Source organism: Trichechus manatus, unplaced genomic scaffold (assembly GCF_000243295.1).
Source record: "Trichechus manatus latirostris isolate Lorelei unplaced genomic scaffold, TriManLat1.0 scaffold00281, whole genome shotgun sequence".
Classification (NCBI taxonomy): Eukaryota; Metazoa; Chordata; class Mammalia; order Sirenia; family Trichechidae; genus Trichechus; species Trichechus manatus.
Window position 1 is genome coordinate 1,903,723 of NW_004444217.1, and position 17,505 is coordinate 1,921,227.

A 17,505-nucleotide genomic window follows, 5' to 3' on the forward strand; every position below is an offset into this window, starting at 1 on the left:
TTACTGTCTACAAGAAACACATCTTAGACAAAACCACACAAACAGACTAAAAATAAAAGGATGGAGAAAAATATTCCATGCAACCAGTAAACAAAAAAAGCAGAGATGTCCCTACTGATATCAGATAAAATAGATTTTAAACCAAAATCTATTACAAGAGATAAAGAAGAATGTTACATAATATTAAAAGGGTCAATCCAGCAAGAAGACATAATGATTATAAATATATACGCATCTAACAACAATGCAGCAAAAGACATGACATAAATACTGACTGATATGAAAGGAGAAACAGACAACTCCACAATAAGAGTAGGAGACTTCAACACACCACTTTCAATTATAGACAGAACATCTAAAAAGAAGATCACTAAGGGCATTGAGAACTTAAATAAAACCATAAGGCAACTGCACCTAACAGACCTGTATAGAACACTCCAACCAGCATCAGAACAGTACACATTCTTTTCCAGTTTACACGGATCCTTTTCCAGAATAGACCATATGCTGACCATATGCTAGGACACAAATCTTAACAAAATTAAGGAGACTGAAATCATACAAAGCATCTTTGCTGATCGTAGCAGGATGAAGCTAGGAATCATCAACAGGAAAAATAAGGGAAAAATAAATAAGTAAAAACATGGAAACTAAATAATACACCACTAAAAAACTTCTGGGTCATAGAAGAAATCAAAAGGGAAATTTAAAAATTCCTGGAATCAAATGAAAATGAAAACACAACATATCAAAACCTTTGGGACACAGCAAAAACATTACTCAGGGGAAAATTCATAGCAATAAATGCCTATATTAAAAAAGAAGAAAGATCCAAAATCATTAACTTAAACCACCAACTTGAACAAATAAGGAAGAGCGAAAGAAGCCAAAAGCTACCAGAAAAAAGGAAATAATAAAGATCAGGGCAGAAATGAATGGAATAGAAAATTAAAAAAAAACAATAGAAAGAATCAACAAAACAAGAAGTTGGTTCTTTGAAAGGATCAGTAAAATAGACAAACCACTGGCTAGACTGACAAAAAAAAACAGAAGAGGCAAATAATCAAATTTTGAAATGATACTGGTGACATTACAACCGATTCAACAGAGATAAAGAAGATAATAACTGATTATTATGAAAAATTGTACTCCAACAAATTTGCAAACCTAGATGAAATGAAAAAATTCCTGGAAACACACTATTTACTGAAACTGATACTAACGGAGGTAGAAAATTTAAACAGACCTATTACAGAAGAAAAATTAAAGATGTCATCAAAAACTGCCACTAAAATAAAAGGGCAGGACAAAATGTTTACACTGGAGAATTCTACCAAACATTCAGAGAAGCGTTGACACCAATCCTACTCAATCTCTTCAAAAACATAGAAGATGAAAGAACACCATCAAACACTTTCTATGAAGCCAGCATAACACTGACACCGAAACCAGGCAAAGACATTACAAAAAAAAAGAAAAGAAAATTACAGACCAATATCCCTCATGAACATAGATGTAAAAATTTTCAACAAAATTCTAGCCAGCATACTTCAGCAACATATCAAAAAAATCATACACCATGATCAAGTGGGATTCATACCAGGTTTACAACCATGGTTCAACATTAGAAAACCAATCAATGTAATCCACCACAAAAATAAACCAAAGAAAAAGAACCAAATGATCATATCCAGTGATGCAGAAAATGTATTCCATAAAATTCGGCACCATTTCCTGATAAAAATTTTCAGCGAAATAGAAATAGAAGGGAAATTTCTCAGCATAATTAAAGGCATATATGCAAAACCAACAGCCAACATTATACTTAATGGACAAAGGCTGAGAGCCTTCTCTTTGAGAACTGGAACTAGATAACAATGCTCATTATCGCCACTCTTACTCAACATTGTACTGGCAGTCCTAGCCAGAGCAATAAGACAAGAAAGACAAATAAAAGTTATCTAAATCAGAAAGGATGAAGTAAAACTATCTCCGTTTGCAGATGACATGATCCTACCCATAGAAAACCCTAAAGATTCTGTAAGAAAACTGCTAGAACGAACAGAAGAATTTAGCAATGTTGCAAGGTAAAAGATCAACACACAAAAATTAGTTGGTTTCCTCTACACTAACAGAGAATATTCCAAAAAAGAAATCAAGAAAACAATACCACTTACAATAGCCCCCAAATCTATAAAATATCTAGGAATTAACCTAAACAGGGGCATAAAAACTTATACAATAAAAATTATAAAAGGGTACTACAAGAGACCTACAAAAATGGAAAGATATCCTGTGTTCCTGAATTGGAAGACTTCATACAGTGAATATGTCAATTCTACCTAAAGTGATCTACAGATACAATGCAATCCCAATACAAATCCCAACAACATTCAAAACTATTGACCAGCTTCATACAGAAATGAAAGAAACCCCAAACTGTCAAAGAAATATTGAAAAAAAAGAACAAAGCAGGGGGCCTCATGCTCCCCAATATCAAAACATACTACACAGCCACTGTGATCAAAACAGCCTGGTACTGGTTCAGTGATAGACACACAGACCAGGGGAAGAGAATTGGAACTCAGCATTAAACTGAGCCATCTATGGACAACTGATTTTCATCAATGTGTCAAAGTCCATTCAGTGGGACAGAAACAGTCTGTTTAATAAATGGTGCTGGCAAAACTGCATACACACCTGCAGAAAAATAAAATAGGACCCATACCTCACAGCACATACAAAAGCTAACTCAAAATGGATCAAAGGCCTAAATGTTAAACCTAAAACCATAAAATTCCTGGAAGAAAACATAAGGAAAAGACTATGGAACCTAATGTTTTGTAAAAACAAGTTAACAAACGTAACGACAAACGTACAAATAGAAGAAGACAAAATAGATAAATAGGTCCTCATAAAAACTGAAAACTTACGCTTCTCAAAAGACTATTAAAAGAGTAAATAGTCAACCTACGTACTGGGAAAAAAATCTTTGGAAACAACTTACCCGATAAGGGTCTGATGTCTAAAATCTATAGAAAACTGCAACAACACAACAACAAAAAGACCAACGAGCCAGTCACAAAATGGGCAAAGGTCACAAACAGAACCTTCACCAGAGAGGACCTCCCAGTAGCCAACAAACACAAGAAAAGCCGCTCATGATCATTAGCCATTAGAGAGATGCAAATCAAAATTACAATACCATCTTACCTCAGCTAAAATGGCACCAATTTAAAAAAAAAAAAAAAAAAGATAACAAATGCTGGTGAGGATGTGGGGAGATTGGAACCCTTATCCATTTTTGTGGTACTGTAAAATGGTATACCCACTATGGAAAACGGTATGGCACTGTCTCAAAAACTTAGAAATTAAAACTATCATCCAGCAGGGGCCCTGGTGGTGTAGTGGTTAAGCATTTGGCTGCTAACCAAAAGGTCAGCAGTTCAAATCCACCAGCTGCTCCCTGGAAACCCTATGGGGTAGTTCTACTCTGTCCTACAGGGTTGCTATGAGCTAGAATCGGCTCAATGGCAACGGGTTTGGTTTTGGTTTACCATCCAGTGATCCCACTCTTAGGTATACATCCTAGAAACCTAAAACTGTGACACGAACAGACATACGCACACCTATGTTCACTGCTGCTTTACAAACAATAGCAAAGAAATGGAAACAACTGAAGTGCCCATCAAGTACGAATGGATAAGCAAATAGTGGTACATACACACAATGGAATACTACACAACCATGAAGAACAACGGTGAGTCCACAAACCATATTGCCGTGTAATGAGTTACTTAATATGGGCTTTGTCGCCATGGTCCTGTAACTCTCACCCAGGTGATTGGGTGGGACTGTGTGATAGGGTAATTGTGGCTCATCAAGGGGATTGGTCAGTTTTGCCATCCTGCTGGGCTAGAAATAAGTCACCCCAGAAGTGATAAAGAGAAGGTACCACCACCACCAAGGAAGACGAGCCAGCACGTCCTTTGGACCTGGGGTCCCTGGGCTGAGAAGCTCCTGGAACCAGGAGACAAATAGAGAGAGAGAGATAACTGTAACCCTAACGGCAGTGAGAAGTGGCAGCAGAGACTCGGCAGCAGGAGATGGCGTGGTGGGCTTCCTGGCCGACAGAGAGAGAAAGCTGAGTGCCTTTGGGCAGAGGCTGTGGGCCTCAGAGATGTGTGCCTGCAAGCACAGCTGGGAAGAGCCTGTCCTGATGGAAGAACTGTATCCTGAGTGTTCTGGAACCTAAACTGTAACCTCCTACTTCCCTAATAAACCCCATAACTATATGGATGGGAAGAGGCTGTCCTGATGGAAGAACTGTATCCTGAATATTCCTGAACCGAATTGTAGCCTGTTACTTCCCTAATAAACACCATAACTGTGAGTATAGTCCGTGAGTTCCGTGTGACCACTGCAATGAATTATTGAACCCAGGAGAAAAGTAGAGAGTGCCGTGAGAGGGATGGTTGGTGTCAGAATTGGTAAAGATGGCTGAGAGAGGAGGTTGCCTGGCTTCCACCTCATGGGAGTCAGCCTTGCACTGTTGACCTTGGTTCTCCTTCCCCCTTGTGGGGTTGGAGGCGGTCAGACACTTCCCCCATGCCATTTTTACACATATTATAACATGGATGGACCTGGAGGGCATAATGCTAAGTGAAAGAAGTCAAGCATACAGAGACAAATATTTCATGATCCCTCTTTTAGAAGCAGACAAGAAGAGATGGAGAGAGAGAGACCGATGTTCATGGGTGGTTACCAGGGAGAGAGGAGGAGAGGAAAGTATGCTGTAGATGATAGAGACTTGGTTTTTGTTTTTGGTGGTGGAAAAGTGTCACCAAATGTGGATGTAGTAAGCACAGCACAACCAAAGTAGACAAGTGTTTGAGCACATGTGGATGGATATAATAGGTACAAGTGTATATATAGGTGAGGACAGATAGAAGCACCTATACCACCCCCCCAAAAAAAATCAAACCCCTTGCCTTCGAGTCAATTCTGACTCATAGCGATCCAATAGGACAGAGGAGAACTTCCCCATAAGGTCTCCAAGGAGCGGCTGGTAGATTCGAACTGCTGACTTTTTGGTTAGCAGCCAAGCTCTTAATCACTGTGGTTTCTATAGGTACATGTAAATACAAATTTGTGGGTGCAGGCAAGTATATTTGTTGAAGACACAAATATGGATGCTCCACACACATAACGAAACACTTTCCAAGATTGGTTTTCTGCGTTTGAAAGCTTAAGACCATAGTTTCATAGGACAACTCAGTCAATTGATGTAACATAGTTCACAAAAATCATGATCTGCATCCTAGTCAAGTGAGTAGCATCTGGGTCTTAAAAGCTTTCGAGCAGCCATCTAAGACACAACTACAGGTCTCTCTACTCGTCAGGAGCTAAATACTAAGAAAGTAACCAAAAGCTCAGAGAACAAGCAAGTCTACAGGAGCCACAGCCTCATCTACTCTGAGACCAGGAGAACTAGTGGTTACCATCATGACGGTTCTGACCAGGGTCGCATAGATGGTCTGGGATAGAATGGGAGAAAAATGTGGAGCAGAACTCAAATTCTTATAATAACAATAATAATAAAAAGCCGGACAAACTGGAACAGTAGAGAACAGAGGACTCCCTGAGATTATTGCCCTGAGACGCTCTTTCAACCTAGAACCAAGCCTATCCTCTGGAATCTCCGTTTAACAAAACAGCAGAGTGCGCACAAAACAAAGGATGTTACCTGTAAGATTGGTGTTCTACATAAAAACCGTCTGTATGAGACCAAAAGATCAGCAATTACTCAAAAGCAAAGATGAGACAATAAGGGGGCAGGGCAGTTAGAGTACTGGGAATGGAACAAACAGCACAATTAAAGAGAATGTCCTCACACTGTGACCAATGTAACTAATGTCACTGAAAAATTCGTGAGGAAACTGTCAAATGGGAACCTAACTTGCTGTGTAAACTTTCACCAAAAATTCAATAAACTTAAGAAAAAAAAGTATAACTGTATAAGTAAAAAGAATAGACATCTTTCTTTTTATTGTTTTGTTTTTTACTTCTCCTGATCTGTAAACTCAGGAAAAGTGAACCATGTACCTTTAAATGCATTTAATATTAGACTATACTGCGGAAAACAGAAATTTACTCAATCGGACAATAATCCAAAAAATTAAAAATAAGAAGTTGACAGTTTAAAATCAAGATGTTTGAGAAAAATACATATTGAAATCATGATTGCTAATACAGTCTACATCCAACTAGTGGGGTAAATAACTATTGATTACTTTCAGCTGACTCCTCGGGTGATGCAGAAGGTTAAGTGCTCAGCTACTAATCAAAAGGCCGGAAGTTCAAAACCACCCAGAGGTGCCTCTGAAGAAAGATCTGACTCCCGACTTCCAATCCCCTTCGACTTTCAAACAACGAAGTCTACAAAGCCCCTAAACTTGCTATGCTCCCATGAGGCTTTATTCTTCATACATCTTGAGTCAAGAACATTTCAGGAAGAATTTCCTACAACAACACACATTTTGATTATTATAATTCGTAAGAGTACCCATTTTCAAATGCTAAATTGAAATAACTTTAGCATACAACTATGTGATTAGTTTATAGACAATTATTTAAATATAAACTATCATCTACCTGCAATTAGTACAGCGATACTCCACTGGATCAGGCATTGGGTCTCATTTCATTCTGCCATAACCCAAGAATAAATCTATGCCTGGTTCACAGAAGATATTAAATAAATGTTCAGTAAGGTATTGCATATTGGTAGCATAGAACCATGTACTCATACTTAGCTTTGCGTAAACATAGTTTGTGAATACGTAAGCTCTTCAGGTTAATATAGATGGCAAATAGAATATGAACCACAAGTTACTGAAAGACTACGCAGCCAAAATTCTATTCACATATTGTTATTGTGTGCAGCCGAATCAATTCCAACTCGTAGTGACCCTGTAGGACAGAGAAGAGCTGCCCCATACGGGTTAGGCTGTAGTCTTTACAGGAGCAGATCGCCAGATCTTTTCTCCCAAGGAGCAGCTGGTGGGTTTGAACTGGCGACCTTTTGATTTGTAGCCAAGCGCTACTCCAGGGCTCCATTAGTCCATGTGAATTGAAAATTATCATTATATTGTATTTTGCAGTATATGAGACATATGAGCAAAGAGCTAAGAATACAGCACGTAGGAAGTATGTATATTGGTTACTCTGATCTCTCCCCAAACAAAAAGTTCTATTTGGGGGCTTTAATATCTTAGCTGCAAGGCTAGCAGGACTTTAGAAATGAATACATTACTATACATGGTAAGAAAAAAGACCTTTATCCCACATGTTTTTATAAAGATCATTTTGCTTAGACAAGTAGTTGCAATTAAGAAAAAGTCCACTCCCTTTTATATATTACTGCTACTATGAGCAAAAACAAGAGGGTGTTTAATACGTTCCAGACAAAGTGATACATACTTGACATTCATTTAATTCTTGCAACAACACCATGAGGATCATAACATTATCTCCATTTTATGGATCAGGAAACTGAATCCTAAGGGGTTAAATAACTTGCCAAAAGTGACACATGGTTATTATGTGAAAGCTGAGGATGGGAACCCCTGTCAATCTTGCTCCAAAGCCCAGGTTTTTAGCAGATGTACTGTTCTGCCTCCCTAAAACCTTAAGAAATGATTTTTGAAGCCAACACTAATTTCCAAAAATGGACCCATATTGAAAAAAATGATTAAACACCATGGGAAGTACATGGAGTCTAGAGTTCTGGATTCCAGTTCTGATTCTATCACTGGGTGACAAAAGGAAGTTACCTTAAAACACTAATTTATGGATGCCATGCAATATAAAAATAAGATGTATTATAGAATACCTGTTTATGGCATCAAGGGTTTTGGGTATGAAGTCCCATTCCACCAGAGTTCCATAACATACTCTAGAGATCTTTTCCTGTGGGAAATGTTTTAGCCCTGGAACGTTCCGGAGATGTAGTTATAACCAATATCCTGTTTCCCTATTTTAACTCTCAGTCACTAGCTCACCCCGCGACCTGCTCACAAATCTCTGTCCACACAGAAACACAAGACAACACCGGGCCTTGACTTAAGTCATCACTTCCATTCCTCATTCCAGAGGGCATATCCCAATTATCCCTACTCTGAGGATTGCCCGCCTGCCACATTCCACCCAGGGTCCAGATATGTACTATTTCTCCTCCCGGTACTAAAATAAATACACACAACACACACACACACACAAACTTCCCCTTGTTCTTAGGTTTAGAGAAGAAGTCAAGAAAGGGAAGCCTGTTTTACCAGATTTTGTGCTCATCCACTTGTTAGAGGACAAGTACAAGCAGTAGCTCTTTTGCCTAGAAAACAAGATAATTTGCTAAAAGTAATATGTTGTCTTCAAAGAAATTGTAATATAGTACATATGACTTAGTGTAAATATTTCAAATGTGCCAGACTCTTTACTCTTGGGAAAGTGGGCTGAAATTTCAGGTGGTTTATTTGGACCCTTTTGTCCCTAAAAGTTTTCACACATTCGACCTTAGGGCTTTCAGGCAAGTTGAGGTTGAAAAAGATGAAGTTATTTAAGAAACTTCACACAGCATATTTGTTTTCTCAAAGGCATTCACACATAATTTACATACATAATGAACACTGTAAACCACTCTCCTGAATCCGCTGCATTTGAAAGAAGGCTCTTCACACTCTTTATGGGCTCAGTGAATACTCAGCAAAGCTAACGCGTGAAACAACTTAACGCGTACCACACAAAACGTCAGGACTGTGAGAGGAACTGAACACAGTCGACTGAATTCTACTCAGATCCTATACCACCCCTGCCTTAACCAACGTGAAAAGCCTGCCGTCACAATTTATACACCTGGGCCAGCACGCAGCAGTATCCCCTGTATGCTATCCATCACTCGAATATTTCTCCAACGCTAGTAAAATTAGTCGTACACATTTTCATATGTTCCATACATAACTGGGGTATTTCACTGGTAACTTTCCACACCTAGAGAAGAGTTGCTTGAAAGGGAGTAGACTGTGCACCATACTCCATTCAGTTGAAGAGTATTGGCCTTACTCTGACAATACCGCATATGAATGTTGAAGACAAGATATTTTCTCACTAAAGATAATCACCGGGGATGAACGTCCATGGGACAAACTCCATCACTGGAGAAAAAGGAAGACTTCCGGAATATGGAGACCACTTCTCATCTGCGATAATAGTCAATCCACTTAACCTTTCTAAGTCTCAGTTTCCTCATGTGCCCCAAAGGGGTAATCATAACGTTCCTTGATGGGTTTATGGTGAAGGCAGGAGACTCTCTTTCAGTTTTCAGAATCGACTCAACTGCAGTGGGTTTGGTTTTTTGGGGGTATGTTATCATAGCATGAGTCATGAAGGTAATTCTAGACATGTGAGGTACGTGGGGTCCAAGAACTGATTCTCTTGAAAGTTCTCCATTCTATAGAACATTGTGAATTACGCACAGTGTGCCTCCCTGAAGTATATAAAAGGTTTTCACTTCCATGCAAAGAGGCATACTTAATTGTCTTAAATCACAGTAGTCTGAGTACAAAACACAAAATACCGTACTCAACTACTAAGAATTTGTGGTCAGAAAAGACCAGGGCAGACGAGTGGAGTTCCACCTTTGCAGGACAGTCAATCAACTCAACGGCTGCTACAGTGGTTTCCGAAGCTGCACAAGAACTGGGATTATCCTAATAAACACTCGGAACCTACTCACAGCCAAAGAAAAGAACACAGAAGACAATGATATCAGCAACCTGGCCGGGAGCCATCGGAAGTGTCCCTGTGGTCCACTCCTCATCTGCTGACAATTGGTCACGGGTGAGAAATGTAAAGAAGGAAGAAGTTATCCCACCCTCCCACCACTCCACCTCTCCTATCACCCAAATTAAGTGTCATCAACAGGAAGTTCAACAACACAGAAAATTTCAAATGTTGACAATAAATCAACATCTAGCAATGACTCCCCTGATACATCAAATGGTGCCATGTGTTAGAAATGCTGAAATACAATTTTTCATCATTGAATTGAGCATACTAACACAAAAAATTAGATTTTGTTCAGGGAAAAATAATATATCTGGAGGCACTTCTGACCTACTTCATGCATGCTTTTGACTCTTTAGAATTATTATCATTTGAAGAAGTCACATTGCTTTTAAAAAAAAGTCAATAGAAAGTGTTATTTTTTATCTTAAACTAGTAAATGTAAATTGCAAGAGAAGCACTCAGTAAGACAAACAGTCTCGTGGTTCACTTTCTGGATTTCAATTAACACCTAATTTACAATACTTCTTAATACAAACATACAGTCGAGCTCTTTAGAATCACTTGACAGCTTAGTGCACATTTGTAAGGAGCTGGCAAACAAGCATTCCATAAGCCAGCCCATAATGTCTCCAAATCTAACAGTCAATATCCCATTTTCAGAGCTGACAATGGCAAGAATTAAATAAGTAAGCAAGGGATTCCCTCCTCCTGCTTTCTGGGGGAAAAAAAAAAGAAAAACACATTCTATGTAATTCATTCCACAACTTGGAGACTATAATTTTCTTTTTTTCTCCCCAAGTGTTATTATTCAATAGATAGCTAAAGGAAATAAACCTAAAGCCATATTACTGAATCATTCTGCTGCATGCAGGGTCGGTGAGAGGGTTCTCCACTCTTTAATTTAGGGAGGATAAGTCCCCAACTGATTCCAGATCTTGGAATATGTAAGAACTCTAAGGGGTCACAAAATTCTCCCAGTAGATGAAATCCTACATCCCCAGGAATCTTGCCAGCCACCTGAGCCCTGGCCTAGCCCCAGCCTAACTCTGAGCTTAAGATGCTACAGGCAGTATTCCTACAGTTAAGGGGGACGACAAACCCCCACCTCCCAGCATCTCCAGACACCAGATGGTCCCAGCATGATGTGCAATGCCTCATTTTAAGTGGATTACGTGCCTGTCTTTTCTAAGCATTCTTAGAAAAGCTTAGGGAGGGTCTCAGCTTTAAATATTTTAAGACAATGGAACTAAGGTACTATTAGAAACAACAGATAATATTCTAAAATGAAAAAAAAAAAATTGTGATGGTAAATCTTCAACCCTTGACATTACCTACCTGAGTTCTAGATGAATTTATGGGCTAACCTCTTTTGACTGAGAAGCCTAAGGGATTATTATGACTAATATTCATAAGAAGGTTTGCAAAGAATATTGTGCTAACTACAGGCAAGTGAGTGTCAATTTCACATCAGGGAAAGTTGCTGTGATGTAGAAAGCTAGAATTCATACATACACGTTGGAGGAAGACAATGTGGTTTCTGTAGAAGAAACTATACCCAGCATATATTAGATATTCATAGAAAGGAAAATCATCATGAAGGCAAGAAAAATAATTGTGAAAATATATATTAATGTTGTCAACAAGCCTTTGATAAGCTTACACATTTTTAACTGGCTCACACTGAACAAACACGAACTAGCTGAGCAGGTATACCTGTTAGCTTTTGAATTTGCAAAAGACACTACCCTTCCCACAGAAAACAGTGAGATGATCACGTGAGACTGCATGAGGAGGGGCGCTTTCGAGCTGGCTTAGTCTGAGGGAATATATCTGAAAAAATAATCTGTCCTATTCATACCTTAAAACAGTAACTGCCATGTGGGGTCCAAAAAAGACACGGGCCCTCAAGAAGGGGCTAAATGCTAACTGTTGGCAAACAGAGAACAGAACTCAAGACTCCAAACGATAATGCCTTACCCATCTGTCTTGCAGAAATGTATTTTCTTGACTTCTGACTTGGCACCAGAGGTAGGCAGAGGAAAAAGTGCAAGGAGAATAAGGAATAAAAAATACCAGAAGAGACGAGTTCGAAGAAACAGTTCTATGACATGAAGTGTATGTTTTAAACGGGAGCTTGATACCCTAGAGAGGGACCAACCAAGAAATACATGTTTGAACATTTAAACTTCTGATGCAACAAAGTAGACATGAGGTTGAACATCAAATTCTAAAAAACCAAACCTAGGCGTCTGCCAGTGTAGCTAGACAATGCGGCAGTGAGAACAGCCTTACCTGGGAAGGACAAGCTTACGAAAATTATCCCAAGAGTTAACACGCTACTATACTAGGACTTGGGTCATGAAGAAAACCAGAAAGAAGAATACCCTAAGATGCCAAAAGCCTATTTCTATGTAAATAGGCTCGCATATGCTGCTCTAAAGGCAGATTTAACCTTGCCAGTCCCTGACCTTTTCACCAGGTTTGGATTTTTTCCAGGGAATGGAGTAATTTACTCAGGAGACTCAAGCGGGCGAGTCCTTTTTCAGGATGCTCACACCTGTCCACAGAGGATAAGAACACCCGTCTGAACAAACATTTTACCTCATCGGTCTTATAAGCCTCTACCTTCATTCAAAATACTAACGTCATTCAAAATACGAATTCCTTCCATCTCCTTTATTTGATCTTTTATTTTCAATTGCCTGAGCTTTCTTGATATCTCCTTAAAGACAAAAAAAGAAGATAGGAGGGAGGGAGGAAGGAGGGAAAGGAGGGACGGAGGGAGGGAGGGAGGAAAGGAGGGAGAAAGGAAGGACAGAAGGAAGGACGGAAGGAAGTTTGATAATATACACGTAACTTCATTTATCAGGGCTCTGGTTTTCCAGGTAACCTCCTGATAAACCTTCTAGAAGATTAATCTGTACACAGAATCTCCCCAGGCTCTTCACAGATGTTAATACTCAGAATTATAAGCACTGATGTAGTACAACAATGAAACAGGACACTTCAGTCTCTGGGCTGGTGTGAGTTCCTGCAGCTTCAGCTTCCTCATGTCCCTTGGGCCCGTTCCGAACTAGAGAGAGTAAGAGAAATCTGATTGCGTATTCAGATGACCATGTACTGTGCTGGAGAAAAACAGCCACACGCTCCTTTGAATTATCAGCACCTTCGTGTACGTCTATTTATATAGAGAGATAAATTACCTACACTCTATCCTGACAGAGTTGGCTAGAAGTATATTGGAAGCCCTGCTGCACTAACTCACCTACTTCCACTTATACCAAAAATGTCTTACTAAATCAGAAAGGCAGGAGAATGGATTATATGAATACAAAGCTTCCTTTCTGGCCTATAGTTCCATAGGTTTGAAATCAGACTCCTGATAGGTATACAAATTTTATTCTATTTCACAAGTATATCAAGAATGGCAGAATTTTTCACAAGTTGAGACTGCTTCTCCTTGGGATAACATGTATTTGATCTTGTTCAGAATAGAGGTTTGTAGATGGCGCTGAAGATGAGTACTAACAGTCTACAGATATTAAGAAGATACTGAGAACATGCTAGATACCTAACGGTGGTAAGCCATACCGGTGACAAATGGGAAAAACCAGTTATGACCTCTGTACTCAAGAACTTTATATTCTGATTGGGTTTGGAAAAGATGAAATGATGTTTTCAGTCATTTCACCCATACCAGACATGGAAGTCACTGTATCTCCATTAGCTTGGATTTGAGGTAAACCTCGACTCATTTCTATTCTTTGCATTTCAAGGGAGGTCTCTACAGACTAGCTGAGCATGCAGTGTAATAGTTAAACACAGCTAGAAGCCCTGATGGTGCAGTGGTTAAGAGCTGGGCTGCTAACCAAAAGGTCAGCAGATCTAATCCACCAGCTGCTCCTTGGAAACCCTATGGAGCAGTTCTACTCTGTCCTATAGGGTCACTATGAGTTGGAATCAACTCAACAGCAACGGGTTTGGTTTTGATTTTGATTTTGGTTTTAGACTTTGCAGCCAGGAGACTTCAGATTAAATTGTGGGTAATCCTAACGAAGGCCTTTAACTTGGCCAAGCATCAGTTATTGTATCTGTGAAATGGGAGGATTAACAAATCCCACCATATCCGGCTGTTGTGAACATTAGCTGAAATAATTATTCAAAAGTGCTTTGAAGCCATCAAGCTAGGTTAGCTATTATGATATCAAGCTCCCATGTAGTTTGAGGAACACTGGAACCCCTGTCAGTGAAGTTCAGAAAGGGCACTTTATGTCATGGGCCACGCCCTCAACTTTACTCTTTAGGAAGCGCAGATCAAAAGTGTCCCAAGTACCTGGATGGCACCCTATCTCCTGCTTTTACATGGTTATCAGACTTGTCCTCAGTGACCTTTTTTGACTTTGATTGGGAGTGCAATGTCCTACCGGACTTTTTTTCATTATTGTTGTTACTACTTTTATTCGTTTTTTACAGTGACAGAAGGGAAGCACTAAGGTTTTGCCAAACTTTAGCCAAGATGGTAAATGAAAGACTTTAATTTCATGAAATTAAAAATGCAGGGTAGGATGGAGTGGAACTGCCCCTTAGAGTTTCCAAGGAGCAGCTGGTGGATTTGAACTGCCGACCTTTTGTTTAGCAGCCAAGCTCTTAACCACTGTGCCACCAGGGCTCCAAATTGTAGAGTACATAATTTTAAAGAATGATCTCAGATTGTGTGCACACTCGTCAGCCTCCTAATGGAGGCGTTCTTATCTCTCTCACTACACACATACATGCACACACACACACATGCACACATACACACACACATATGCACACACACATATGCATACATGCACACACATACATGCACACACACATACATGCACACGCATGCATACATACATACAAACACACACAAACACACGCACACACACATACATGCACACACAAACACATACACACACAAACACATACACGCATGCACGCACAGGTGTCTCTTCCACTTACAGAGAAGAAATGAGATTAGAGTAATAATATATTCAAAGTGGCTGTTGTTTTAGCTTCAACAGCTATGTTAAAAATAAATTATCATCAAACGCGGGGAGGCAGGGGGTAGCAAATGTATTCTAGTTATTTTCTTGCACTGGATGTTTACATGTTAAGGAACATAAACATTTATACTTGAGGTGTATTTCAATAAACATGTTTGAAATACTTAAGTTTTAAAATGTGAAACAGTCTTAAATAAAAAGAAATATGTTCATAGAATGTTCCCCTGGGCAGCAACCCGGACAATTTCAAAAAAAAAGATAAGCCAAAAAAAAAAAAAAAAACAGCTTCTAAGAATGTATTAACTATTCTTTGGACACTTTTTAAAATAATGTATTCATATTAGAAGTTGGCGCTTTTTAAAAGCAGAAACTTTTAATTTGTATAGAAAACTGTGTGTTTTTTCTTTTTTCTGAAACTGGACCAACCTGTACATACATCCTGGTTTTTCGTGTTGGTAGCTGGTTGAATCTTTCACACAACCGAGCGTCAAGATAGACAATCTGACAGTATGAGAATCTGAAAATAACGTCTTTCACTGGGACCTTACCACAAACAAGAAAGCACGATTTTCACCTATTTGAAACATTCAGTTTCTCAGCAAAAGAGTCTGGCGAGTCGTATAGCATAGCATATGAACTCTGGTTGCTCACGATTAGACACCCGGCTTGGCACAACAGTGTTTCTGCTCTCCAAACCATCAGGGAAGGCCCAAGAAAACTCCGGGTGGGAAAAAGATTGAGTGTTAAAAGTGATAGGAAAAGCAAAGTGAATCACATTAGAATTTTGACTTCCAGACTGACAAGCGTCTGCTAACCTACTGTCAGTTTTGAATAAGTAGCTGAGAAAGAATGCGCCGAGAAACAGCTGATAACAGGAACACAGCACACACCCTCCGTGTCAGAACAGTGTGTCGTCAACGGAAAAGTAAAGGGAATTCCCAGCGTTCCATTTGTGGAGCCTGGATGGCAACGGATTTGGTTGGGTTTTCCCCTTCCTTCAGGCCCAAGAGAAGCTGAGTAAGTTTACTTAGGTATGGAAGGAAAGAAATCCCGTGGACAAACCGGCCAGTTACGCACAGCGTTTGGAGAGCGGATAGATACGTTTGAAACGCTGCCCACTCCTTTCCTCTCTGCCTCAGCCTTTCGCTTACAAACAACTCTACTAAATGTCTCCCTAAAACCTCTGCAATAACCTTGCATCTGAGTCCACAGCGAGCTTAGGTCACCTCAACCACAACCCAGCAGAGCCGAGAGCCGGGCGCTCCCGAAGCCACGCCCGGAGCCTGGGCCGGCGACTGGCGCCCCGGGGCGCTGCCCTCACGTGGTGGCTGACGAGCCACTGCACATTGGGCTGGACCTGCAGCGGCGGGAGGGAAGCGTCGCCTCGCCTGGGAGGAGAGACCCGCAGCGGGGCAGCACGCGCAGAGGGGAGGGAAGGAGCCGGGGGGCTTCGGGTAGCGCGGGGTCTAACTGCAGTTCTGGGGGTGTTCACGGAAAGGAAGACAAGTCTGAATGGGGTAGGAACGTGGCAGGATTTTTGTTTGTTTTCTTTTTAGGTTTGTTTTAAATGGGCAAATGCATCTGATTACCATCTCGTATGAGCGCTTTCAAGGTTGCCCCAATCCCCTTCCCGCGGGGAAGCCACACCTGAAGTTCCTCGGCAGGGAAGGGAGCAGAGTCGTCCTGAGGCAGCAATGTCATCGCCACCCACCTTTTGGCGAACCCAGCCCAGTCCTTCTCAGCCAGCGCCGGGAACCGCGCTCGGGAACTCGGGGCAGGCGCCGTGCCTCCAGCTGCGTAAAAAGCCCTCCGAGCGGTGGTATTTAAGCCCCGGGCAGCCAGCTGTGTTTAGGGCTTGTTTCGCTTTGTTGGGCGAGGGGGAGGGGAACCAGAACTCTTGGACGTTTTTCCAGAACCGGGGAGAGTGGAGTTCGGCATTCAGTCCCACCAGCACAGGACTCCAGCCACTCGAGCGGCGACGGCTGCCCCTTGGGGGTGGAGGGCGGTGGAAGGAAGGAGGGAGAACCGGGGAAGAGAAGGAGGGGGCGGAGGGGCTGTCCGGGGAGGGAAGGAAACAGGTGAGCTGCCACCGCCACCCATCGGAAATCCAGCGCCGCGGAGCCCGGCGCGCCACCGTCCCGACCTGGAGAGGCACTTACCGGCTTTGCACGGGTCCTTGTAATCTATTGTCTCCGCTTTATCCTCTTCATTCCCATCAAAAGTGTAATCATAATCGAGGGCAACGCAGACCCACAGCTCCCCGTAGAAAACGATCCCCGAGGCCACCAGCCACACGAGCATCCTCGGGGAAAGCGTGGCCAACCCCATCCTCCTCCCCCGGAAAACAAGGAGGGGACGGGACCCCGAGGTGAGGCGTCCGCGGTCCGCGCTGCTGTGCGGGGCCCGGGGAACTGGCCCTCCTCTCCCCCGGGAGGCTCCTGGACCGCGCCGGGCGTTTCAGGTGTCCGGGGACATGCGGACGCCGTCGGGACAGAAGACAGGGCAGGACTGCCGGTTCCCCCCGGGTGCCGGGAGAAGTTGGCCAGGGGCCGCGGGTGGGCGGCGGGCAGGTGAGCGCCCGGCTCCCGGGGCGGGGAGGGCGGCTGCGGGCACGCTCGGCTCCGGG

The 17,505-nt window shown here is 41.6% G+C and overlaps 1 protein-coding gene across 1 annotated transcript in view; it reads right to left on the bottom strand.

Annotated features, from left to right (window-relative positions):
• The window catches only part of LOC101344191 (tolloid-like protein 1), a 271,716-nt gene extending 254,509 nt beyond the window's left edge, over positions 1-17,207 (bottom strand). The window contains exon 1 of the mRNA XM_004390077.1: positions 17,039-17,207. Coding sequence (XP_004390134.1) covers positions 17,039-17,207 — 169 coding nt within the window. The remainder of the gene's footprint in view (positions 1-17,038) is intronic.
• Between the last annotated feature and the right edge of the window lie 298 nt (positions 17,208-17,505).